Source organism: Dendropsophus ebraccatus, chromosome 2 (assembly GCF_027789765.1).
Source record: "Dendropsophus ebraccatus isolate aDenEbr1 chromosome 2, aDenEbr1.pat, whole genome shotgun sequence".
NCBI classification, from domain to species: domain Eukaryota; kingdom Metazoa; phylum Chordata; class Amphibia; order Anura; family Hylidae; genus Dendropsophus; species Dendropsophus ebraccatus.
Genome location: NC_091455.1, coordinates 197,482,239 through 197,509,792, shown reverse-complemented (window position 1 = coordinate 197,509,792; position 27,554 = coordinate 197,482,239). Strand labels below are relative to the sequence as shown.

The following is a 27,554-nucleotide window of genomic DNA, read 5'->3' as shown; positions in this document are numbered from 1 at the left end:
TACACCGCTGTGTTTTTTACATGAACAGACTGGATGCCGGTGCCGTAGTGTTTTTTTAACCACTGCCTGGTTCCCGCAAACGGCAACTGTGTATTCATGAGCACCAACCCGGCATGAAGCACTGGGGGGCTGGTGCTCGTGAATAGACCAGCGTCGTGCGTGGGAATAGAGCGGTGGTTCAAAAAAAGGACCGTGCCACCGGCATTCCTGCACCGGTCCCCAACTGTTCATGTAAAAAACCACAAAGCAATCTACTTAGTGGTACATTCACTTTTAGAACTCCATGTTTTTTTCATAAACTCTTGAGTGGTTACTCTCTTTGATGCAAAAGATCTGACCATTATAAGGTTGACTAGACCCACCAAATAGACCCTTCATTAAGAAGAATCAGTAACCATTCATTGTGAATCAGTAAAATATTGGATGCATTGGCTGTCTGGTTCCATCTCTTCCAAAGCTCCCCTGCTTCTATAATGTCCATGGAAAGAGGCTTTTCTCAACCGTGCCATTTTGGGTCTATAAACCCTCATACAGCTTCCTATCTCTGCAAGCATTGAAGCCTATAAAGTTGTAGGAGGGGACCTTGCCCTCTCCGTCCTCCTTATATTGGCCAAAACCTCTTTATAAATGACTATTATCCAGCACCAGTAGAATGGCCCCATCTCTTTTCTATATGCGCCCAAGTGCCTCTTTAGAGAATTAAAGGGGTTACCCAGCGCTACAAAAACAGGGCCACTTTTCCCCCTCTCTTGTCTCCAGTTCAGGTGTGGTTTGCAATTAAGCTCCATTTACTTCAATGGAACTGAGTTTGAAACCCCACCCAATCTGGAGACAAGAGAGGGGGGGGGGAAGTGGCCATGTTTTTGTAGCACTGGATAACCCCTTTAAGTTTCGCTACTCTAACTTATGTCAAAGAGTAAAGTAACTAGATATCAGTTTTTTCCACTCCTTTCCTCTCGAGACTCGGTGTCTTATTTCATAAGGTTGTTCAGTTTATTCCGACAATAGGAAAGAAAAAAAGCTCTCGATAAAATACAGGAAGGTTATCAGCGCTGAGTGATATATACATCTTAGTCTAGACTGAAGAAGTGGTCTGTTTGCCAGTCCACTATGCGGACGTCTTGTCAGAACAAGGTCATGTCAAGGCAAGTTGAGATGAAAATGATGGATGGCGCTAGATAGCAGACGATGGGGTGTGTGCTCGGTGTCAAGTTAAATGCACTACAGACACAAATAAAAACGTGTTGTTTGGTCTTATTGATCAATCAGGAACATTTTTGGCATTCTGTGCTCGGTATGTTCTGTCAAGTAGTGCGGCTGAACATCGTCAGATCGGCTGAACTGCAGAACATTTAGAAATCTGAGCCTTGTGTTTTCCAAATCCAGTTTGATTTACATGAAGTATACAGAATATTAAACACCAAGGTCTCGTATTATGTACAGAAGCAAACAGTATTGACAGAAATGGAGCAAAGATAAAGTTTTACATGGAGAAGAACTTCGGAGGCACCGGATTTTCACCCTTTGTGATCAGACTAAAACATTAAAGTGAATGTACCATGAGGTACATTGCTTTGGTTTCTTTACATGGACGGATCAGCACCGGAGCGGGGATACTGGTGGCATGGTCTTTTTTTGAACCACCTCCTGGTTCTGCGCACGGTGCCGGTCTATTCATGAGCCCCCCCCCCCCCCCCAGTGTGATGAAACCCCCTCTATGATGCTGCTCTATTGATTTTAAAGAAGCAGTTCACCCCCAAAAAAATTTGCTGGCATGTATACTCACGGAAGATGATCGATATCCAGCGGCGTAGCTCCGTTCAGGTCCCGCAGTGCCGTTCAAATCCGGCGGGCGCTCACTTCCGCCGGCGCTGTGAGTCCTCTTCTCTGAGTTGTCATTATAGGCTGGAAGTCACTCGCTTCCATGCATTCTCTATGGAAGTGCGTGACTTAAGGCGTTCAGATTACAAGGAAGAGAAGAGGAGTCACAGCGCCAGCGGAAGTGAGCACGCGCCAGATTTGAACGGCACTGCGGGATGGGAACGGAATTACGCCGCGGGACATCGATCATCTTCTGTGAGTATACATGCCAGCGGCTACCGGGGGGCCAAAAATTTTTTGGGGTGAACTGCTTCTTTAATGGCGCGGCATCACAGAGGGGAGGAAAGATCATCACAATGGGGGCCTGCGGTCCTGCCCCCAGTGCTCTGTGCCGGGCCGGTGCTTGGGAATAGATCGATGCTGTGCATGGGGACCGGACGGCAGTTAAAATAAAAGACCATGCCACCGGCCTTCCTGTGCCGAAGACAGTCCTTTAAAGTAAAAATTCTGAAGCGATGTATCTGATGGTATATGCGCTTTAAATTTCTCTCTACAGTATGGTTTTCTCTTCAAGGCCCTTTGTGTCTACCTACTTGATATGCTGCCCTAACCAGGAAACCCCAACTGATCCCTCTACTGCTAAGTGCTGAGGCTTTCAGAGAAAAGTAGTCAACAGTCTGCCTGACAACCAACCGGGTACGTATATGTCACAAATCAGACTCCAAAGAGGATTACCGAAAGAGTCAGAACCAAGAGGGCAAAACAGTAAAACAGTAAAAACAGTAAAACTTACTGAGGTCAAACACTGAGGTCAGGAAACAGTATAAGAACCCAGGATATTGTTGGTGAAGTTGTGGCAAGTCAAGAACAGGAGATTGCTACATGCAGACACCTGTTTAAAAATCCCACCAAACTTGCATGAACGCCGGGCCGCACAACTGGTCCGGCATCACGGAGAGGCTAGACGCTGGGACCAGCCACCCTGGGCTGCCTGTAGTGTCAGTAGACTAGGCATGACATCCCCTTCCCACTGTGATGCGGCTCCATTGGAATTTTTAGAATCAGGCCAGGCCTGTAACTGGGAATAGACCTTCGCCATGCTCGGGAACTGGGCCGCAAATAAAAAAAAGGACCGCGGCATCGGCATCCCTGTGCCAGCACCAGTCTATTGATATTGAAATCTTAAAGCGATGTACCTGCTGGTAGATTTGCTTTAAGGCTATGTTCACACTACGTAAAAGTATGGCCATTGTTGCCATCGGCAACAGCGGCTGTACTTTGTACGGAGTGGAACACTGCCTATTCTTCTATGGGATCCCGGCCGGAGCGTATACACTTAGTATACGCTCCGGCCCGGTTCCCATGCAGCGTCGCAAAGAACTGACATGTCAGTTGTCTGCGGCCGCAATTCAGTGAATTGCGGCTGCAGAAAGACATGTCAGTTCATACAATGAAGCGAGCGGCTCCACCCGCTTGCTTCATTGTGGGCTATGAGAGGTCTGATGCGGGCGCGCGCTGATGAGCCCGCATCAGAACACTGCGGCCGGAAAGATCTTTGCAGAGACCCGGTGACCCGGCCGGGTTACGGAACGGCTGGTCTCTTATGCCGTGTGAACATACCCTGGACTGGAATCATACATGGCAGTTTTGTGCCAAAGCCAAAGTGGGTTCAAATGGAATAGAAAATATATAAAGGGAGTACTTATACTTCTCTTTTCTGTTGGATCCTTTTCTGGTTTTGGCACAAAAACTGCAGTGGCAGTTTAAAACAAACAAACAAATAAACAAAAACTGCTGTGTATTTTTCTAGCCTTAAGTTTTTCTTTTGGGATTTTTTTTTTTTGGCAATGGTTTGATCTTCGTCCTCTGTTTGCCAATGAGGTCATGTTGCCATCTAACCCCAGCCAATGGTAGCTGTGCTGCATCATGCGTCAGCAGATCAACTAAAAAGTTTACCGATTTTCAATTTCCTTTTACAAAAGAACATGAACGGAACTTCCCACGTAAGCACATTGCTCATGGCTTTACGTAGTGCTAAAAAGATAAACTACTTAAAAAATAGAATTGATCTGAGGGCTAACGCACTTCTGCAGATACTGACACAAGATAAAAGATGAGTTCTTTACACATCACTGACCTTGAGGTTACCTGAGCAGTACGTGGCCTGAAAACATTCCCACTAACAATACAATCCACCTAACTATGGTCGTATCCTGCTAAAATGCAAATCATCTCACGTGTCTCGTGTCTTATTGTAGAAGCATTTACATAGTATAACCTTGAATAAGCTTCTTCTGGGGAAAGACATTGACTAAGAATGTGTCTGCTTATGTGAGATAGAAAGGAATATTATAAAATCTATTTAGTAGGATATAAACACATGGGACCTTATGGCTTGTGGGTCTGACAGATGCGATCTCGAGAACGAGGACCCTGAAATCCACGCAGACAAGAGTTGTGCACCACAATTCCATCCATTCTCTATAGAGCCACCGAAGACCCCCCAATCTTTAAGTTATGCCCTATCCTGTGTATTCTGTGGATACTACAGAAGGCTGACCCTTTAGGCTATGTTCTCATGACGGGATATTATTGGGAAAAGGCGGCCATCTATTAATAATGGTTTTTTACGGCCATCATTATTAGTAGTTGGCCACCTTTCTCAGATAAATGCCAGCTCGTTGCCGCTGTGGGAACATAGCCTTAAAGCAAATCTGTATGGCACCACCCCCAAACCTCCATTATAATTTTTAACCTTGCCTGGTCCAGAGCTTTTTTTCTATCCTGGTGTCGATATTTGGGTGAAAAATTTATTTCATTTTGGTTGCGCGGCACGGTAGGGTTTCAAAGGTTATCCACAAAAATGTGGTGTAGTACAACAATTTCCTCAGTGAGACGATATTTAACCAAGCTGCGGGTGTCAAAGTGGTTGGGCTTCTAGCATCTGTACCATCTGTTCCGTAGGTCGGCTGAAGATAAAGATCCAGCCAGGGGTGTGGCAACAAAGAAGAAAGGCGGGGAAAGAGGCGTTGCAGGCCTAGGTCACAGATGCTCCAGGCTGCACCTCTTTGAAACCCAGAATAAAATACGTTTTTCACCTGAATACTGGCACCAGGAGAAAGGAGAAGCCTTACACCAGGCATGGATTGAATAGAATAGAATAGAACTGAATACTGAAGAAAAAGAGCTAGACACTCAGTTGTTTGGCAGTTGGAACACACTGTCGCATACTCTCAGGTTTGCATCAAGTCTGAGCACTCACTGTGATCAGTAACTTCTGACAGTGTCGGACTGGGGTACCTGGGGCCAACCAGAGGAAATGATCCTGGAGGCCCACCAATGGAGAACCAATGCGAAAAGACATGTCAGTCAGTGTTAGTGCAGGTAGGGACCCACCGGAGATTCTCTTAGGCCTTACTTATCCTAAAAGTGTACGTATGATGTGTTATACATTTTCTTTTTATGGTGACATACATAATCCTGTCCTTATTTATATATATATATATATATATATATATATATATATATATATATATATATATTGATGACGAGTATGAATCTATATGAATTGTATGAATCTATATGAACATCCTTGGTAACCAGAGAGAAGGGTAAAGGGGCGTAAAGCTCAAACACATCGAAGTGACCAAGCTCTAAAGTACTTATATAATTTTAACTTGAACATTGTAAAAACGGCGAGCGGAAAGCTGGAGGGAAAGGTAGTAACACTATTATCCCGGAGGTAGGTGAAAGTCTTATCATTAAATGAGAAACCTGCAGAGATAAAACACACAGGGATAGGATAAACCTCAGCAGCATCAAAATTCTGGAAAATATCCCACAGCGGTAGAGAAAGGACAACAAAGCCGGTCAGGCCCTGTGTACTATATCACTCCCCTTTAAGGGGTTTCATCTCTTTGAGAAATGACACTCTGCTTGCATTCACTTATCTCAGTGCATGTGTATAGACACTATCACATAGTAATAATGATCATATCCTCCGGATAAGAACAATGTTTGTTCAGAGGGAACTTTATATATCAAAGTTTCAATATATACTCTAAAGTTTCTATATACTATAAATAGGTTTATTTATTTTTTATTTTGCATAAATTATAAGAATATTATATTATGTATATTATTATAAAGTCACAGAACATTAGGAGGTGCATCAGGGGTGGACACAGACGGCATACTGTAAGTCCCCTGTGCAAAATATGTGCTTGGACCCTCCATAAGCAAACCACGCCACTCCGATCCTCCCACACCCAGGTACATATGAAACTATGCACTATGCAAACTATCTATATGTGCTCAAAAATTTCCACCTTTCCAGTGTTTAGTGCAAACACTAAGCATATTTAGCAAATATTTCCAACTTTTTAAGGCGGGTATCACACATGAGAGTATCACAAAGGAGTATCACAAAGGAGAAGTCTGGGCAGTATATTCCTGGCAGGAAGGGAGAGAACTTTGGTTGTTGGATCGTTGTTTAGGGCCTTTATGCTGTCTTGATCAGTTTTGGAAGCAGAAAAGGATACTTTGTGGTGAAGGAGGTCCTGTTTCTGGTAAGATATATTACATTTGGTAAGATATATTATATTTATTTATTCATTCATTTGTTAAAGGTTTAGACTATGTAGACATTTTCTTTTAAAACTCTACAGAAATTCTATAGTTCCTTGTGTCTTATGATTTAACAATTGCTAATTACCAATTTCTTTGGTTTCTTAGCATAACCAGCTACATCATTCATACCTTACTCACTGATATTATAATCATTTTCCTAAAGTAGATATTTAAAAAATTTCCAGCAGGCAGGTAGGAATCGTAACGTTCCTCTCCCCGCACCCCAAAGCTGGGCTCTGGGATCCCTGGCTCCAGCAACGTCACAACTCGGCTGATGGATTGCCTCCTCAGCCAATCAGTGACTGGGGCGGGACACAGCTGCGGTCACTGATTGATTGTGCAATCCATTAGCCAGGTTGTGTCTAATGGTTGTGGAGTCATGACGACATGGGAACTCAGCAGAAAACGAGTTCCGGTCGGGATCTTGGAGCTTGTGATGCGGCACATCCGGGGTACATGGAGAGTAAAGTAAAGCTGATAATTTCTTATTGAGAAAAAAAAAAACTGTGACAATGCAGTAGGTAGGCCAGGGCCCGTACCTTCCTCCCCAAATAATATACCAAAAAAATTAAATCATAAAATGAGATGCAATCTATGAAAGTCTCATAGAAAATTAGTTAATAACAGCTCTCCCATTATAAAATAGCCAAAGGTATATAAAACCAATCACAATTTCATGTAATGGAATAGTACATGTCATCCAATGATTCCTAAAGTCATTTAAAAGGAGAGCATAACATCATATAATGAGCATGAATAATTCCTCAAAGTCTCCCTGCATGCTGCATAAATTACTAACACAAGGTTGGTTATATGACTGCATTGAGTTACATTCAGCCCTATTATATGAGAACTCATATGGCTTTTTAGTTTTAATGTTTTTATATTTAATTTTTTTTTATACATTTTTTATATACTATTGCAAGGACGTATGCAGTTTGCATGTTCATTTTACCATGAACAATTATAGGTCGAAAGGAACTCATCCCAAATTTTTAACATTGGATGTAGTTTTCCAGCTCAATTCCATTAAAGTGAATAAGGCAGAGTTGTAATACCACATAGGACCCTGAGGACAAGTGTGGTGCTGTTTTTGAAAGAAGCTGTGTGTTTCTAATGATGGATAACTCATTGAAATAAGCACAAGGGTGAGTTCAGCTCATAGCGCAGGGGAAGATTTAGGCCTTGTTCGCACTATGTAAGACAGTGGCCGTTCTGTGACACGGCCGTTGCTTAATAAAAACTTAAAAAAATATAAAAAGATATAGAAGATCAATAGCAGTATACAGAAGATGTGAACACAGTAGGTGTTCAGCATAATACAACTGTTCGGCATAATTCAATTCAACTAATTCAACACATAAGGCAATGTGCTATTACCTATTTTTTAAATCAAGCTTTATAATCAACATATATATTTATAACATTTTTCATTTTTTTTTATTTTTTTTCTAATGCTATATTTTAGTATATAAGTATATAACATAATCCTGAAACCTTGCCATTTTAATTCTCACCACTAAAGCTAAGCTGGGACTTCTTGTTCTGTCTGAAAACTATAATTTCTGAAACTATAATAATGCAGTAGGTAAGCTGGGTCGGGACCCTCCTCCCCAAATAATATACCTGTAGGACCAAAAAGTGAAATAATAAATCAATCGAGATGAGCAAGTAGTACTCGATCGAGTAGGTATTCAATCCAATACTACATTATTTGAAATACTTGTTTTTGATCGAGCATCCAACCAAACACACAGTAAAAATTTGTTTCTCCACCCACCTTCCCTGGCACCTTTTTCTAGCCAATAACTTTGGAGGAGGGGGGGGTGGGGGGGTGACAGGCACTAGGAGCATGCTGCCATTGCGATAACAGCGTCTTCACTCATTGGCTGGCTTACTCATGTAAGTATAAGAACGTGGCTTTTCCTGCTCATCATCAGATGTCATCTTGAAGATAAGCAGGGAGAGAGATTGAAGTAGGGACAGTGAGTATTTAGCTGATTGTAGGAAGGCAAGAACCCAAAAGCCCTTGTTAGGGCTACAAATATACAGCCGCGGCTGCTCACTGTGAAGAATAGGCTGCAGTGTATCCACTTCCTCCTTCAGTGTACATGTTGCAGGCAGTTGAGCAGATAGATTTTGGAGTAGGGACAGTGAGGATTTTAGAAGATTGTAGGCAGGAGAGACACAGCACAGACAGCATATAGCTGCTTCCTCCATTAAGAATGCATAGACTGACTAGCAGCATATCAGATAGTGACACAGACAGGCGGTCACACAGCTTATAATTATGTTGCATGAAGATCATAGCTCAGCCCCCCCCCCCTTCAGTATGGCTTCTTCAAAGGTTACAGGGGGTGGGCTCAGTACTATTTTCCATTCCTATCAATGGGATAGCTCATGTCCATTGTTGTCTGCATCCATGAGGCTTGTTGTAAAGCGTACCACTAAATGTTAATTTAAAAAAAAAAAAATGTACAGGCAAGATGGCTGTCTCCATTGTAAGGTACAAAAAATATCAGGTTAGATAATGTTTTGATATCTGACTCTACTCAGTTAAAAGGAAAAAAATAGAAAATGCATTCCTTTTAAGAATCCTAAAAAGTTAACAGTACCCAGTATTATACTTTGAGGCTATGTTCCCACACAGTATTTTGCAACCAAAACCAGGAGTGCGTTGAAAGCACAGAAAGGCTATGTTCACACACCATCTTTTCTTGGCACTGTCTTTGTGTTAGCAATGTATGCGGCACATGAAGAGCCTTTCAGGAATCATTCATGATCACTTTATGATGTTATGCCACTAAATGACCTCAGGAATCCATGGACAACGTGTACTACATGAATTCCATTTCATGAAATTGTGATTGGTTTTATATACCTGTGGCTATTTTACTGGGAGATCGAGTGCTGTTATTAACTAATCTTCTATGAGGATTCCATAGGGCTCATAACTGATTTATAAATTATTGAGAATTTAATAAGTGGAGGGGGCTGTATTTTGAAGGAGACGTGCTGCAATTTTTTTTTATATTTTTTATTATATAGTATTGTATTGCCCCCCCAAAAAATTATCAATATACACTTATTACAGGAAATGCACTTACTACTGCATTAAGGCTTCACTTCCTGGATAAAATGGTGATGTCACTTCCTGGATAACATGGTGATGTCACTTCCTGGATAAAATGGTGATGTCACTTCCTGGATAACATGGTGATGTCACTACCCGAAACCAGCTCCTGACAGCAGCAGCTCTCCGAAGACCTTTGCCTAGCCCTGGCACCACTCGTCTTCTCCTTGCTTCTCCCTGCCGCTGCGGGGCTTTCACCCCCCCCCCCCCCCACACCAGGGGTGGCCACTGCTTCTCCCTCCCTGAGATGATTGACTATGTTTTTGTGTACGTTAAAATTTAGCAAACAGACACAGATATAGTGAAACAGATGCAAAACGCAAATTTGGAGTTTTTGATTTTTGATCAGCTGGTTAGTGTTAAATCTTCTTTCTGTACACTGTCACTTATCGGACGACCGACATCTGAGCACAGAAGGAAGAGACTGAGGATGATAAAAGGACAGGAGTATTTTTTTTTCTGATAGGTAGTTACTCCCACCCCACCCCATAGGGTGTGGCTATCTAGTAAGGACACCAACCTGATGGCGGGAATGTTTAACCTACAGGGCAGAACGTATCTAATGCACTGGTTGATTTACCTAATGGGCAGCATGGTGGCTCAGTGGTTAGCACTGTTGCTAAGTGCTAGTGGGATCCTCCCACACTCCAAAACTTCAAAATAGATGAATTTGGCATTTAGATAGTGAATCCCAATTGGGAAAGGAGCTGATTTCAGTGATTACAAGCTATGTAAGATACATGAAATATCATTAATGGAGAGACTTACTGCACCAAATGGGGGGACTTACGGTAACCTGTGTCGGACTGGGGTATCTGGAGCCCACCAGAGGAAATGGTCCTGGGGGCCCACCAATAAAGAACCAGTGAAAAACAACATGTCAGTAAGTGTTTGTGCAGGCTCTAAAGCTGGAGGCCCACCGGAGGATTCGACACTGACTGTACCTAATAGGAAAACCTACCTTCTATGCTTCTTTCCAACCGAATGTACTGTATGTGACACACAGGAGAACATTATTACTGTTTGGGGTTTTATCCATAGGGTACTGGAAAAATGAGGAGATGTTTGTCCTGCAGATACTGTGGAGGTGGTTTGTGGCTCTAGGAAATGTTATGAGCCAGACAAACAAGAAAAAGACTCTCATCAGAGAGGACGCCCCTGAGTCACTGGATTTAACTGCCCTGTAATCATTTATATATGTAATGGTAATGATAGCTGGCATGGTGTGGCAGCATTATTTAGTGGTATCGTTGAAAGTTCGAATTCGCATGAACCTGAGTGATTAGCACTTGAATTCTGCTGCCTGAAGAAGGTGAATGCAACCCAATGACTGCCTGGAAAATATGAATATAGCCTAGCCTATGTACATCCAAAAATCATTTGAATTGGGGACCAGGGCCGATGGGTTTCTTTTTCTTTTTTTCTTTTTACAGATTCACCCTGGTCACCAAATTACATAAAAACTTCCCTGCCGGATTTAAAGTATATATTAAATCCACTGCTACTTACATGTGGAACAGTTTACAAGCTCAATGTCATCAATGGCCGCTCCTCCACCAAAGTCTCTCGTGCGTACACCTTCAAATATGACTTCAAAGTGTCTCAGTTTTCCCAAATGAATTTCCACCATGTTCCATTTGCCGTCGTGATTCTCGGATTCTCCCCATACTTTAATTAGGTTGTTTTTAGTCTAGATATAGAGTAACATAAACGTTAGGAGAGATGAGTCATAGAAGGTGACATCCATCAATACATTTCCATGCCATAATAATGACTGACACTTATGCAGAAAGACGTAAATGCTTTTTCTCCGCACACCACATCCATAAATTATGTGGGGAAAGTGGGAAACATACAATGATTTGCATTCATGGAGGGCAGAATATTTTTTTATATACATTTCTTATGTTAACTCTGGTTAACGCCGTTTAGATTCTGCAGGTACTAAACTGTATGGAGCCCTATAGGACACCTTCAATGTCATTTTACATCAATCATTCCTATATAACTGAGGATTGCCTTGGTTGGATAGAATTGAGCAAAACCTTTTATTGTCTGAATAATTTCTAGCCCCGGATAGAGCCCAAAATGGTTTCCATGCAAACCAGGAGTTGGTCCAAAATTAAATAGCAAATATTTCCATAAATAATTTTTTTATAGGGTGGGTTTAATTTATATTAGTTAAAAATGAGGGCCAAATACTGACTAAGGCTATGTTCACACTTTGTAAGACACCGGCCGTTCCGTAACCCGGCCAGGTAACGGAACGGGTAGTGTCAGAAAAGATCATCCCGGCCGGTACTGCAGTACCGGCCACATGATGTTTAGTGCCGCTGAATTCGGATGCGGGCACATCCATACGCGCCCGCATCCGAATTCCCCGCTGCTCACAATGGAGCGTGCGGCTGGAGCTGAGCGCTCCATTGTGTGAACTGACAGGGTTTTCTGCGGCTGCTATTCATTGAATAGTGGCTGCAGAGAACTGATATGCCAGTTTCTTGCAGTGCCGCTAGGGACCCCGGCCGTAGTGTATACTTCTTTCCTGATGAATTCACCATTGCACAACACTCTCCCTTGTGTGAACTGTTAGTTCTGTGCAGCCGCTATTTAATGAACAAAACTGACATGTAAGTTTTCTCTGCAGCCGCTAGGGATCCCGGCCGGAGCGTATACTATGTGTATATACTCCGGCTGCGATTTCATTTATTTTCAATTGAAAGTATTTTTTTAATTAATCACAGCTGTTGTTGCAAATTGCAATAACGTCAATAATTAATTCATAAAATATGTTGTGTGATCAGCCTAACAAAGTAAGTGTTGACTCTGAGGTCAGAGTAGGCTTTATGGCAGGGATGGGGAACCTTCGGCCCTCCAGCTGTTGCAAAATGACAATTCCCATCATGCCTGGACAGCCAAAGCTAACGCTTCCCTGCTTTAGGGTCTAACTTAAACAGGTTGTCTAAGGGATATAAATATATATATATATATATATATATATATATATATATATATATATATATGGCTGGGGGTGGTGAAAAAAAAGTTAAACTCACCTCCCTCAATCCCTCACAGCTGTCAGTGGGACATCCTCTGATCCTTGCTTATCACTACTCCTTCCTGATTCTAGGGAAATCCAGGATGATGGTGTCCCACCTCAGCCAGATGTTGGCTAAGTAAACAGTTCCTGCTGAGATGGTTCAGTGATAATTAGGGACCAGATGACATAACACAAGTAGCTGTAAGGGATTGAGGGAGGTAAGTATATATTATAAAAAAAAATGCTTTGTTAGTTGTTTTTTTTTTTTGTATACTGAAAAAAACCTTAATAAAACTGAAGCAAAAAAAAAGTTTATGTCTCCAAATACCCCCTTTAACTTTGAGTCTGATCTACGATCCAAATTAATGTTATGGTTTGTAGTCTAAATGTATACATGGTAAGATTTTTGTTTTGTTGTAGGAGTTGGAGCTGAACTTTTACACTAGGTCCAATGAGCCTCTAGCAAAATGCTATGTTTCATGTATCTCAACACTCTGCCTTTTCTCTTTATTCTCCTCTCTGCATATATAAAACCTAATGTATTGCAGCACTTACATCGGCTGCATCAATAATCCCCAGACGTGCGGATTTTGAGTGATGTTAATTAATTTGTCCTTTCATGTTAGATACAGAAACGGATTATATGGTTTCTACTGGTCAATTTATTATGTAGAAGGTATCTCAAGCATCAGGGGTCACGCAGCAGACAAGGTAATGTAAAACTCCGTATACACTATATTAGATGCACACAATGCCTTGTTATATCTGCATTGTTAGTAATAAGTTCTGGAAATTCAATGTGACTTTCCACAAAGTTTGACATTTTTTAAACCTTTTTTAAATTTGTAACTGAGTCAGTCGTTATAGAGGGGTAACCTCACGGAAAATGGGAGAAGTAGTGTAGGGCCTGCTGGGAATTACAGTACACCTGTAGCAGCTAGAACCTATATATTTCAGTAGCATGTAGGTAGGTACTGGGACACTGCAAACATATGGGGGGGTAGCTTGCTTTTGTCACAAGGGTCGTAGAGATCGATATCAGACCACCCTGACTGCTTCCCTAATGGTTAGCTGCTGGTTGAACTGTACATCTACTGATAACTGCACAGTCCTCTCCCTTATCCTGCTTGTCACCGATCAGTGAGATCAGTGCTGGGCAGGCGAGGAAACTGGAGGGGATGTGCATCACCTGTAGCTTCCTGTATGTAGAAGCCCCATAAGAACTTGCCAAGAGCAGGAGCTGAAGAACCTGCAGGACCTTCAGTGATGTCACAGTCAAGAGATTAGTTACATGACTGGTAGACGGACTCCCTATAGATACTGTAAGTAGGGACAATCTGTATAAATTTGCGTGTCTGTCTGTGTGTGTGTGTGTGTCTATCTGAAAGTATGTATGAGGGCTGTTTGTGTATGGAAATGTAGCAGAGGTGTGTGCCTGTACATTGATGTAGTAGCCCTGTGTATGTCTGTTGGTATGTTTATTCAACAGAACTGTGTGTGTGTTTTAATGTAGCAGAGCTGGATGTGTATAATATAGCAGAGCTACATGTGTGTGTTGATGTAGCAACGCTGGATGTGTAAGATCCAGCAGAGTTGTGTGTGTGTGTTTTGATGTAGCAGAGCTGAGTATGATGCAGCAGAGCTAGTTGTCTATTGTGCATGCTGCAGAGCTGTATATGTATGGATATGATGTACTGTCATGGAGAGTGTTACCTTTGACCACTTCAATGCATTCACCTCTTTACTGCCTTAGACCATCAGGGAAGTTTATTAACATGATGTGTGTCTAATAGTCAAGTGAGTCTTGTAAAGAGAGAAATACCATATATATATATATATATATATATATATACTGTGTGTGTATATATATATATATATATATATATATATATATGTATATATTAAATTGACTAAGCCATAAATTAAAACATACAGTATAGAAGATTAATGAAGGCGTCACAAAAGAGACGATTTTAAGGAGGAAAAAAAAAAGTTCTCCAAAGACCAGCTGCAACGAAAACCTTCGAAGTTAGCAAAAATTTATTTTAAAAGAATGGTCAGATAGCGCCATGAAATTAACATAAAACCCTATTAGCGTTTTTTCCTCTGCATACCAACGAGGTAGTTCTATCTGCATAGATAGCCCCGTATTCCCTCCATCTAAGATGCAGAATTTATCTTTTAACTAGATTCTGCATCGAGGCCTCTTATAATTCAGCCTGTATTTTTCATTAAATTGTAATTCAGATGATGTATATTGTTACTAAGGAAGTTAATCTGCTTGCAAAAGATGGCAGAGATTGCAGAATCTCCTGATGGCGATCCTAAATTAATTAAATGTGCTGCACATGAAAATTTGAGTTAATATAATCTATAAATATGAGTTGTGAGACTCCAGTGGATATGACCATTTGGTTGGATTTTGCACATTTTTATGCAGTGGCTCTTAGATTATTATTATTGAAACAGGGAAAGGTTAATTACCCGGCCAAGTAAATGTTTCAATTGACTTAAGTTATGGGGGGTAAAAAGTAGAAGGACACCTCCACAAAGTCTTTCATTTTCATAGATGAATTCAGATAAAAAAGAAAAAAACTTCTTTATGCTTCTCTTTTACGGCACCTCTGGGAAGCTTCATCACTCCCAGTTTGTGTTATAGACCTCTCTTTTTTCCAATTTACCCAATTTACTGTAATTTTAACTGGTCATGATCACTGTTTTTCCAAGACTGCTAACTTCAAGTGAATGTACCATTAGATACACCTCTTTAAGATTTTTAAATCAATAGACTGGCGCCGACACGGGGATGCTGGTGGTCCTTTTTTTGAACCACAGCCCGATTTCTGTGCATGGTGCCCGTCTATTCCTAGGCACTGGTCTGGCCTGAAGAACTGGAGGCCCACCCCCAGTGTGATGAACCCCTCCCCTCTGTGACATGGTTCCATTGATTCTAATGGAGCCTTCGGCAAGTCCGCTTCCGGTGCTTTAGGCCGGGCCGGTGCCCGGGAATAGACCTGTGCCGTGCACAGGAACTAGGCCGCTATTCAAAAAAAGGACCACATCGCACCATCACTGCACTGGCGCCAGTCTATTGATGTAAAAATCTTAAAGCAAAGTACCTGATGGTACATTAGCTTTAAATTCCAATTGCCTTTCAAAGTATTTAATACCTTCTTTAACACAAAACTGGTTTCAGTCACTGCCTATGCTGCTGTGATCACAGAACTTTTTAATTAGCAAGTTCCCAATTTGTCATCCACCATTTAGATGAACTACTTGATCTGCGCTAGGTTATCTTTCATCCTTTTACTGTCTAAGGCTATCTTCACTTTTTTTTTTTTTTAGACGGCCGTCATTTTGCACCAAAAAACAGTGAAAAAAAGAAGTTGTTTGACCATAGCCCAACCCTGCTATTTATTTCACTCTTTGGCTATGTTTCAACAACATCTGCTTACGTGGAAATGTTAGCCTTTTGGTAAAGACAGACATCATGAATGTTCATGATCATTAACCCTTTAAGGACATGGCCCATTTTCGTTTTTACGTTTTCGGTTTTTCCTCCTTGTGTTTAAAAGGTCATAGCACTTGCATTTTTCCACCTAGAAACCCACATGACCCCTTATTTTTTGCGTCACTAATTGTACTTTGCAATGACAGGCTGAATTTTTGCATAAAGTACACTGCGAAACCAGAAAAAAATTCAAAGTGTGGTGAAATTGAAAAAAAAAACGCATTTCTTTTATTTGGGGGAAATGTGTTTTTACGCAATTCGCCCTGGGGTAAAACTGACTTGTTATGCATGTTCCTCAAGTCGTTACGATTAAAACGATATATAACATGTATAACTTATATTGTATCTGATGGCCTGTAAAAAATTCAAACCGTTGTTAACCAATATACGTTCCTTAAAATCGCTCCATTCCCAGGCTTATAGCACTTTTATCCTTTGGTCTATGGGGCTGTGCGAGGTGTCATTTTTTGCGCCATGATGTGATCTTTCTATCGGTACCTTGATTGCGCATATACGACTTTTTGATCGCTTTATATTACATTTTTTCTGGATTTGATGCGACCAAAAATGCGCAATTTTGCACTTTGGGATTTTTTTGCGCTGACGCCGTTTACCGTACGAGATCAGGAATGTGATTAATTAATAGTTCGGGCGATTACGCACGCGGCGATAGCAAACATGTTTATTTATTTATTTATTTGTTTACTTTTATTTAAAACCTGGGAAAAGGGGGGTGATTCAGACTTTTATTAGGGGAGGGGGCTTTTTACTATTAACAACACTTTTTTTTTTTTTTTTTACACATATACTAGAAGCCCCCCTGGGGGACTTCTAGTATATACACTTGGATCTCTCATTGAGATCTCTGCAGCATAGATATGCTGCAGAGATCCATGAGATCGGCACTCGTTTGCTTTCGGCTGCTGCAGCCGGAAGTAAACGAGTGCCGAGCCGAGGACGGCGCCATCTTGGACGCGTCCCCGGCCGGCATCAGTAACGGAGATTGCTCCTCCGGGACAAGGTCCCGGAGGAGCGATCTCCCCCACTAGACACCAGGGAAACGTTGCCTCCGGTAATCGGAGGCAGCTGTCAACTTTGACAGCTGCCTCCGATTAGCTAATTAGCGGGCACGGCGATCCGACCGTGCCCGCTAATAGCAGCGGTCCCGGGCTACTCGCGGCACCCGGGATCGCGGCACTTCAAAGCGGGGCCGCCGCGCGGCCCCGCTTTGAAGTGCAAGTGAGGACATATGACGTAGGGGTACGTCATATGTCCTTAAGAGGTTAAAGGAGAAGTCCAGTGAAAATTTTTATTAAAGTATTGTATTGCCCCCCAAAAGTTATACAAATTACCAATATACACTTATTACAGGAAATCCTTATAAAGTGCTTTTTTCTCTGCACTTACTACTGCATCAAGGCTTCACTTCCTAGAAAAAATGGTGATGTCACTTCCTGGATAACATGGTGATGTCACTTCCTGGATAACATGGTGATGTCACGACCCGACTCCCAGAGCTATGCGGGCTGTGGCTGCTGGAGAGGATGATGGCAGAGGGACACTGAGGGACACAGGGCACTGGAGGGACACTGAGCATCCCTCTGCCATCATCCTCTCCAGCAGCCACAGCCCACACAGCTCTGGGAGTCAGGAAGTGACATCACCATTTTATCCAGGAAGTGACGTCACCATTTTATCCAGGAAGTGACGTCAATATTTTATCCAGGAAGTGACATCACCATGTTATCCAGGAAGTGAAGCCTTGATGCAGTAGTAACTTCAGGGAAAAAGCACTTTAGTATTTCTTTTTTTTTTTTTTTTTTTGCTGTACAAATGAATCGAATATGCAACCTGATATTGAATAAATCTAAAATATAACATTAAGAACTCACTGTTAATTATATATTGCAAACTTTAATTTACACAAAAAGCACATTATTTTGTAAGATATTAAGTGAAGTATTGGAGGTATACCTAAAAGACCTTCTGTAGCAGTTGTGTCTATAGTTGCTTATTAGTATGAAGGAGCAGATGTGCTATCTTCACATTAAGGGTGCCTTCACACACACTGGATCCGCAGCGGATTTCACGCTGCGAATTCGCAGGGAAATCCGCTGCGGATCCAGTGTCAGTTCATCCCTATGAGAATACATACTCGCAGCAGGATTGAGGTTGGAGCATACATCACCTCCTTCCCGCTCTGGCTTGCTTCTGGGATTCTCAGCCGGACGTTCTGCTCAGCCAATCAGTGGCTGCGGCGGGGCAGCGTACTGATTGGCTGAGCGGGACGAACAGACGTCGGGAACCCCTGGAGCAAGCCGGAGCGGGGAGGAGGTGATGTATGCTCCGGCCTCCATGGGGTTAACTTACATACTCGCAGCAGTGGATCCAGTGTGTGTGAAGGCACCCTTAGGAGGTTTGAGTTCTGCAGCTAAAATTAATTGAATTCAGGATTAGAAAAACAAAACATAGCTACTTTCTTCTAAAACAGTGCCACCCCTGTCCTCAGGTTGTATATGGTATTGCAACTCAGTTCCATTTTCTATAATGGAAATAAGCTACAGTACCACACATAAACTGACAACAAGGGTGGAGCTTTCCGGAATAAAGAAGCTATTCTTTATTTTTTTTATTTTTTTTTTATAATGGATATGACTCATTTAAGAATGCTGTGCTATATTGTTTCACAGAGAACTGATGCCCTGTAGAAGCCTTCCCCAATATTGAGTTTACTCATAAAGAGTGAGTTTATTAGCTTTAAAGAGATTTTATATTGTTAGACAATATTTTCCAGATGTCCTTTTCCTCCTTGTACAAGTTATTATGGAGAGAAGAGGGAAGAGATTTTCTTTGCCAGGAATTACCTATGAGGTGCCTCAAAGTTCACACAAAAGTAATAAAATAATCAAACTCTGTCTAAAAGGCCATCTTAAAATTGTCCATATCCAAGGCTGTGTTAAAGGGGTTACATGATACTAGAAGGAAAGACATTTTTATTTCACCAGGGATATATATGTTGCCTATGAACAAAATGGGAACTCTGTTTGGGGGGTGGGGAGGGACTGAATTTTTTCTAATGTTATACTTTATAAAATTCTATAATTTCACTCAACTATCTTTGTGGGAGAAGATTTATTTAAAATGGTTTACAAAACAAAACAGAGGGGGAGAGTGATGTCTGTCATCTACATGTAAGTGAGATGCACTGTGCATATGGGGAAGGGATGGCTTGGAACATGGCAGAACCGTGAAAGTAGTAGCTTGGAACATGAGAAAACCAAGCAAGGAGGGGTTTGGAAAATTGAACAGACAAAAAAGGAGTGGCTTGGAACTTAGAAGAACCAAGGAAAGAGTAGTTTGAATTTGGGAGAACTGAAAAAGGAGCAGCTTGGAAAGTGGGAGAACCGAGGAAGGAGTTGCTTGAAATGTTTTAAAACTGAGGAAAGAGTTGCTTGGAACATGAGAGAACTGAGAAAGGAGTGGCTTGGAATATGTAAGAACCAAGGAAGGAGTGGCTTGGACCATGGCAGAACCAAGGAATGAGTGGCATGGAACATAACAGAACCATGGAAGGAGTGGCTTGTAACATGGGAGAACTGAGGAAGGAGTTGCTTAAAACATGAGAGAACTGAGAAAGGAGTGGCTTGGAATATGTAAGAACCAAGGAAGGAGTGGCTTGGACCATGGCTGAACAAAGGAAGGAGTGGCATGGAACATAACAGAACCATGGAAGGAGTGGCTTGGAACACGGGAGAACTGAGGAAGGAGTGGCTTGGAACACGGGAGAACTGAGGAAGGAGTGGTTTGGAACATGGGAGAACTGAGAAAGGAGTGGCTTGGAATATGTAAGAACCGAGAAGGGAGTAGCTTGGACCGTGGCAGAACCGAAGAAGGAGTGGCATGGAACATGACAGAACCACAGAAGAAGTGGCTTGGAACATGGGAGAACTGAGGAAGGAGTGGCTTGGAACATGGGAGAACTGAGGAAGGAGTGGCATAGAATATGGGAGAACCAAGAAAGGAGCAGCTTGGAACAGAGAGAACCAAGCAAGGAGTGGCTTAAAATATGGGATAACTGAGGAAGGAGTGGCTTGAAATGTAGGAGAACCAGGGAAAAAGTGGCTTGAAACATGGGAGAACCAAGGATGGAGTGGCATGGAATGTAGGAGAACCAAGAAAGGAGTAGCTTGGAACAGAGGGGTGGCTTGAAACGTAGGCGAATCAAGAAAGGAGTGGCTTGGAACATGACAGAACCACAGAAGGAGTGGCTTGGAACATAAGAGGACTGAGAAAGGAGTGGCTTGAGACGTGGAAGAGAGGGAAAAGAGTGGCTTGAGGCATGGAAGAGAGGAAAAGGAGTGGCTTGGAACACAGAGGAACAAACAGAAAAAAGTGCCCTGAAACAAAGAAGGGAAGTAGAATGAATAACTTGAAACAAAAGGGATTTGAGGTATGAGTGGCTTGGAACACAGGCAGCTGACTTTTTGACAGACAGAACTGGTATGAAGCCAACAGTTGTTGCTGAGGAACATCTCAAAGGCAGTATTAACAGAACTGATTGTGTGCCTTTACATGCAACAACCTCTGGTTGACCAATGTGGTTCCTATTTTAGTGTTAAACTAATTTCATTGATGTAATTGAAGATACATTGTAAAAAAAAAAAAAAAAAAATTAAGCCTGGATAAGGACACGTGGTAAAGCCTCCAATAGAAAAAGGTTTGCAACAATATGGTCCAGCTACATACCATAGCAAAGTATGCATAGAAATTTCTAATAAATTACATAATACCAATAATTTACTTATTTTGGTTGTCATGATTGTGAGATTCTCATAAGAGCTCACACACATGGTATGTTTGTACTGAGCAGTATAACAGGGTTATAACTCAGGGTTTTGACACAGAATTGAGTGTTTTTCCACAGAATCTGACAAAGAAAAATGTGAAAAATCTGTCCTGTTCTATTGCGCATTTCCTAGATGTATAACTTCTAGAAGATGACATCACCATAGACAGGATCTGTGCTCATTAAGATTACAGATTGTTTACAAAAAGTTCTACTTGCTGCAATAGACGATGATATGTCAGCCAAAGGCAAACCAACAGAAATGTCTGGAATGTCAAATACAATCAATGGTAGTTCTTTCTTTCAATAAACAAAAAGCTCAGAAAAAGAAAAAATTCCACTATTGCTAAAATATGTTGCTTTTATTTCAAGGTAAATATTCATTTAACATTTGGGCTAGTGGATCAGCTGTATTCTGTAAGAGACACCAGGGCCGGGACAAAGAGTAGGCAGGGGTAGGCGATGGCCTAGGGCGCCAAACGTGAGGGGGCGCCATCTGGATGGGTAAGTAATTTATTTACCCATCCATCCTACCCCCCGCTCGCCCCCCTGCCTGTCTGCCGGCCCGCCCTGCACTGTAACTGTTACATACAGCAGCAGGAATAGAGTGTCCAGGAGGTGTAAAGGACCTTTGATGACATCATGCCCATGTGACCAGTGTGGGAGGAGCTATCTTCCTTTGCTAGGCTCTATGAGGCAGCTAGTTTCCTAGGCTGTTTATGAGGCAGTGAGGGCAGTGTATAAGATCAGCAGGAGGTAAGCCACACTGAGGGCACTGGTCAGCAGGGGGAGGGGGAGGGGGGTGTGTGCATAGATATGAGATGTTCTGCAGGGGTGTGTGGGTGCATAAATATGAGATGTTCTGCAGGGGGGGTGCATAGATATGAGATGTTCTGCAGGGGTGTGTGGGTGCATAAATATGAGATGTTCTGCAGGTCAGGGGTGTGTGGGTGCATAGATGTGAGATGTTCTGCAGGTCAGGGGTGTGTGGGTGCATAGATATGAGATGTTCTGCAGGTCAGGGGTGTGTGGGTGCATAGATATGAGATGTTCTGCAGGTCAGGGGTGTGTGGGTGCATAGATATGAGATGTTCTGCAGGGGTGTGTGTGTGCATAGATATGAGATGTTCTGCAGGTGTGTGTGTGTGTGTGTGTGCATAGATATGAGATGTTCTGCAGGGGGGGGGGTGCATAGATATGAGATGTTCTGCAGGTCAGGGGTGTGTGGGTGCATAGATGTGAGATGTTCTGCAGGTCAGGGGTGTGTGGGTGCATAGATATGAGATGTTCTGCAGGTCAGGGGTGTGTGGGTGCATAGATGTGAGATGTTCTGCAGGTCAGGGGTGTGTGGGTGCATAGATATGAGATGTTCTGCAGGTCAGGGGTGTGTGGGTGCATAGATATGAGATGTTCTGCAGGTCAGGGGTGTGTGGGTGCATAGATATGAGATGTTCTGCAGGTCAGGGGTGTGTGGGTGCATAGATGTGAGATGTTCTGCAGGTCAGGGGTGTGTGGGTACATAGATATGAGATGTTCTGCAGGTCAGGGGTGTGTGGGTGCATAGATGTGAGATGTTCTGCAGGTCAGGGGTGTGTGGGTGCATAGATATGAGATGTTCTGCAGGTCAGGGGTGTGTGAGTGCATAGATGTGAGATGTTCTGCAGGTCAGGGGTGTGTAGGTGCATAGATGTGAGATGTTCTGCAGGTCAGGGGTGTGTGGGTGCATAGATATGAGATGTTCTGCAGGGTCAGGGGTGTGTGGGTGCACTGTTATGTGATGCTCTGCAGGGTCAGGGGTGTGTTGGTGCACTGTTATGCGATGGGGAGAGCGGCCTCTTGTGACCGCAAGTAACTCTGCCACAAGAGTGCAGTGAAGAGAAGACGCATGGCCCAGGTGAGTATAAGTGGGTTTTTTTTGTCTGTTTTGGAGAATTACTGTTATATGGGAAGGGTTAGGGAGCACACAGGGGTCTATATATAACTGGAAGAGCACACAGGGGTCTATATATAACTGGAAGAGCACACAGGGGTCTATATATAACTGGAAGAGCACACAGGGGTCTATATATAACTGGAAGAGCACACAGGGGTCTATATATAACTGGAAGAGCACACAGGGGTCTATATATAACTGGAGGAGCACACAGGGGTCTATATATAACTGGAAGAGCACACAGGGGTCTATATATAACTGGAGGAGCACACAGGGGTCTATATATAACTGGAGGAGCACACAGGGGGTCTATGTATAACTGGGGGCAGCACACAGGGGGTCTATGTATAACTGGGGGCAGCACACAGGGGATTTATATATATAACTGGGGGAGCACACGGGGTCTATATACTTCTGGGAGAGCACACAGGGGTTCTATATACTTCTGGGGAGCACACAGGGGGTCTATATACTTCTGGGGGAGCACACAGGGGTTCTATATACTTCTGGGGAGCACACAGGGGGTCTATATACTTCTGGGGGAGCACACAGGGGTTCTATATACTTCTGGGGAGCACACAGGGGGTCTATATACTTCTGGGGGAGCACACAGGAGATCTATATATTTATGGGGGAGCACTCAGGGGGTCTATATATTTCTGGGGGCAGCACACAGCAGTCTATACTATATTGGGGCTGCACAGAGGGGCTTTACTACAATACTGGGGCACAGGGACACCTTAAAACTATGGGGGCACAGAGGAGTGTAACTACTATATAGGGGTACAGAGGGGGGTAACTACTGTATGTGTTGGAGCCTAAAATGTTTCTCTGACAGATTCTGGAGAGAAGATTCACAGCCAGAAGACGACTTCTAGGTGGCCCAGGCTGGATGGAGGGAAAAAGAAAATGTGACAGATCGGAGAAGACGGCCCATGTGAGTCACTGGATGTAACTGCTCAGTTATAGGGTTGTAGTGATAGGGGTCATGGTGTGGCGGTATTATGGAATGGTATCATTGCGGATATCTTTCTGTTCTGTTCAGTGCAGTTTTCATGTAATATGTAATCACTGTATGGTGGAAATAGTGTTATAAGGTAACTACTGTATGTATTGGGGCTCTTAATACAGTGTGGGGGTACATTCAGGGCATTATACTGTGCGGGGAGCACCAATTCTAATGTGGGGGAGGGGGGCGCCATTTGCCTTCTCTGCCTAGGGCACCAAAACTCCTTGTCCCGGCCCTGAGAGACACTATTGTACTGAAATGCACATCAATATGATGGACAATAAACCAGAGAAAAAAAGAAAATTGTACCATAAATCCTAAGATTGAGCAAAGGAAGTCAACACTTATTCCCATATTACGTAGTGCCAGCAATTAGTCTCTACTGTCATATTTGTATCTTCTGTCAAAAGTCTCTATGGCAATTTGTGACTCATTGGATACATTAACCGTTTGATATGTGTTACTATTGATAGAGATGTTGTTGGGGCACTTACATGGAAACAGCCATTGATTTAGCTATATAATATCATCAACATGCTGAAGTAGATATTTACCTTAGACACACTGTGTCATACATAGATCATGTGATCATGGAGGTACTTTGCTATTGAGAAATACAACTGTACGAATGTTGCACATAAAGGTGTCTTTGCATGTCGATATCGGCAAATGTGCAAAAGAAGAACCTGTGGAGCCTCATTAAAGAGTCTTGAAACACAGGACTAGCCAGATATCCCTCCAAGAAGGACCCAGCCAAGGGGTGGCTCCTGTAGGGAGAACACCAAAACCACCATATTACGTGGCCCTATAAGTCAACGTGACAAGAGAAAAACCAAGGCCCACAGCCCCTTGCTGGTATGATGATCTGGGGGGGCCATCATTTAGGTCAGTCTGTCACCCCTAGTAATGACATGAGAGACACCAACAGCTCAGTGATATGTGCAAGTCATCCTGCAGCCATATTTGTATATTGTGGTTTCCATATTGCTCCCCGCACACTGCAAGGGTTTCCTAGGAATGTCTTCGCCACATTGTAACGCTACCTTGGCCTGACCTATCACCAGATTTATTGCCAATTGAGCCTTTCTGAGACCAGATGGGACGCCAGCTCAGCAACCTTCAAGGTTGTAGGATCTATAGGCCCAACTGCAATCTAAGGGCAAATCTTCTGTAGGCTGCCATACACAACCTGTATCCTCCATGCCCAACCGTATCTCATGGTACAGTATATCTAGACTTGAGGCACCCAAGGGAAAGTAGAGCCTGTAGAACCTCTTTTCTATTGTACAGTTTCCCAATAATCATCTCCTTTCTTCTAATAAGTTTCATTTAATTGCGACAACTCCATCTTGGTGCATTATTTCTTTTTGTCAATAAGATTCATCCAACAATTTCTGATCCCTCAAATAAGACATTAGGCGTAAAGCTGACCATGTCTAGTCACTAGGTCTCAAGTAGACTATGTTTGGTCTATTAAAGCCGTTTTGATGGTAAAGTTGAGGCGTACAGCCAGTACGTGATACGAATGCCCTGTTACTCCATCGTACAGAATGCAATCTGAACCACTTGTAAGAAAAGAATAGTATTTCTACGATATTAAGATGTCCGTCTGCTCACTCGGAGCGTCTTAAAGCCTGTAATCAGTCAACAGCTTGGCTTTAAGTACTCAAAGGATTTACAGTGCTTTATAGATTCTTCCATAACCTGAAGGCCCATAATAATTGCCACCTTAGTTTAAATACTGTTTTGTGACTTTTGAAAAGTTCCTTAAAGACAACTTGGAATTTAGTTTCTCCACTCGGATATTGATCGGCATCACTCATATTCCCGGCAGCTTAATATCGTAGCATCCGCAATGCTACAATTGTTGGAGCAAAAATCTAGTTTCTTTATTAACAAATCTATCTCGATCTCTGAGTAAGTCTTTAAGTAAGGTTAATTCAACATCTGGCACTTGGAGAAATTGCACAATGACTCGGTAACTTAATAAGGAGACTCATATTAAGAGGGCTTTGTGTTTTATTACATATCATGTACTGTAGTTGTGTCTTCAGCTCTGGAAAGGTTATCGATCGCACTGGCTTATATCAGAGAGCTTGGGGAGATAAAAGTTTCATATCTTCAGTTTTTTGCAGAGATTGGAAAAAAAAGTATATTCTAATCTAGTCAACCAACCTCGTAGCCAGGATAATAAATGTTAATGCTCTTAGGCCTTATTCCCAAGTTCAGCGCTTGGTACGTATATATGGGCGATGTGCAATGGAACGAGTATCGGAACTCTCGGCATCATGTACCAGGAGTATCTGTCGCACACCATCCTTATATACAGGCAGAGTGCAGAACATGGGATTAAGGCCTAACAAGAAGGATTTTGAGATCTCTCCAAAGCAGGGATACTGAAAAGGGACAAAAATAGACATAAAAAAAATATAAAAATATCATAAGATACTGGTACTGACTGTCCAGGGTTGCTGGCAAATCAGACATTTCCTCTAGGGTGGCCCTTATAGCTGAGTGCCAAGAGCCAGACCAACATGCAAGAGCCAAAGATACATGGCTAGAGCAGTAAACTAAATATTTTTCTAAAACAAAAACTTTTACTAAAGCTTGAGATGATTTACATGTTTTCTAAGATTATAAAAAGACTGTGTCTATCAAGTCCAGTCTATACTACTTTGTTGATCCATACGTAAGCAAAATCCCCTATGAAGTCATGTTAAAGGGGATTGCCAGGTAGAGGTTAAAAAAAAAAAAAAAAAAACTGCTGCAGAAGCATATAGCATTACTTACCTGCCTAACCCAGTTTTGAAACTACCAAAAATCCATTTGTTTTGGAAGTCTTTGTTCTCTATCGTGTGGTTGTACTTCCCGGTGGAGCAGTTGTACATAGTACCATAGGTTCCAGAATGCAATGCTTTCCCTCAGCTGTTCCATCACAGTCCCCCGCCCTGCCCATTCCCCACCCAAATCTGTTGCTGAACTTCTAGGCTGTGTTCACACATTACAGTTTCATTGCGTTACTGAATTATTTGCAGTACTTTATAATTTCATTGTGTTTCCACCCACACAGTGCGCTGTTACTGCCTGTAACGCCGATACTGGAACTTTTTGAATTTAATTTTTTTTTCTTTTCATCTCCACGCAAGTATTATGATCAAGCATCTTTTATCTTTGAGGTTAAGCCCCACAATAAGGACTTTATCCGATATTATCTTACATGGGATATACTGTTTATGCCTGATTTTTCTCCAGGTGGCATTGGCTGTGCCGGCTCTGATCCTCTGTGCCATTTAGCATCACATAATTGCAGTTCTGCATCATTTTTGTGAAGACGCTGCAGTACTGCAATGAGACTCCAACATGTGTGAACATAGGCCAAATTTCAGTGCAGACTTTTGCACAATCAGTGAAATTGCAGCAGCTGCTTCTGGCTGGTCAGAGATGGTGAATCACTCAGGGGATTGGGGGATCCAGACAAGCCTCCTGTGACATCACGCCCTGCCCCCTGTCTGCATCATCAGCCTGTGCCCAGCAAACACACACAATGTGAGACAGAGGCATGGAATATTTTTCTCCTAAGGTCGGAGAGCAGTGGGAGCAGGAGACAATGTGAATTGGCACAGGGTCCATTTTTC

At 42.5% G+C, this 27,554-nt stretch overlaps 1 protein-coding gene across 1 annotated transcript in view; it reads right to left on the bottom strand.

Annotated features, from left to right (window-relative positions):
• The window catches only part of MALRD1 (MAM and LDL receptor class A domain containing 1), a 288,505-nt gene that overhangs the window by 95,109 nt on the left and 165,842 nt on the right, over positions 1-27,554 (bottom strand). The window contains exon 29 of the mRNA XM_069959034.1: positions 11,093-11,273. Within this exon, the coding sequence (XP_069815135.1) occupies positions 11,093-11,273 (181 nt within the window). The remainder of the gene's footprint in view (positions 1-11,092; positions 11,274-27,554) is intronic.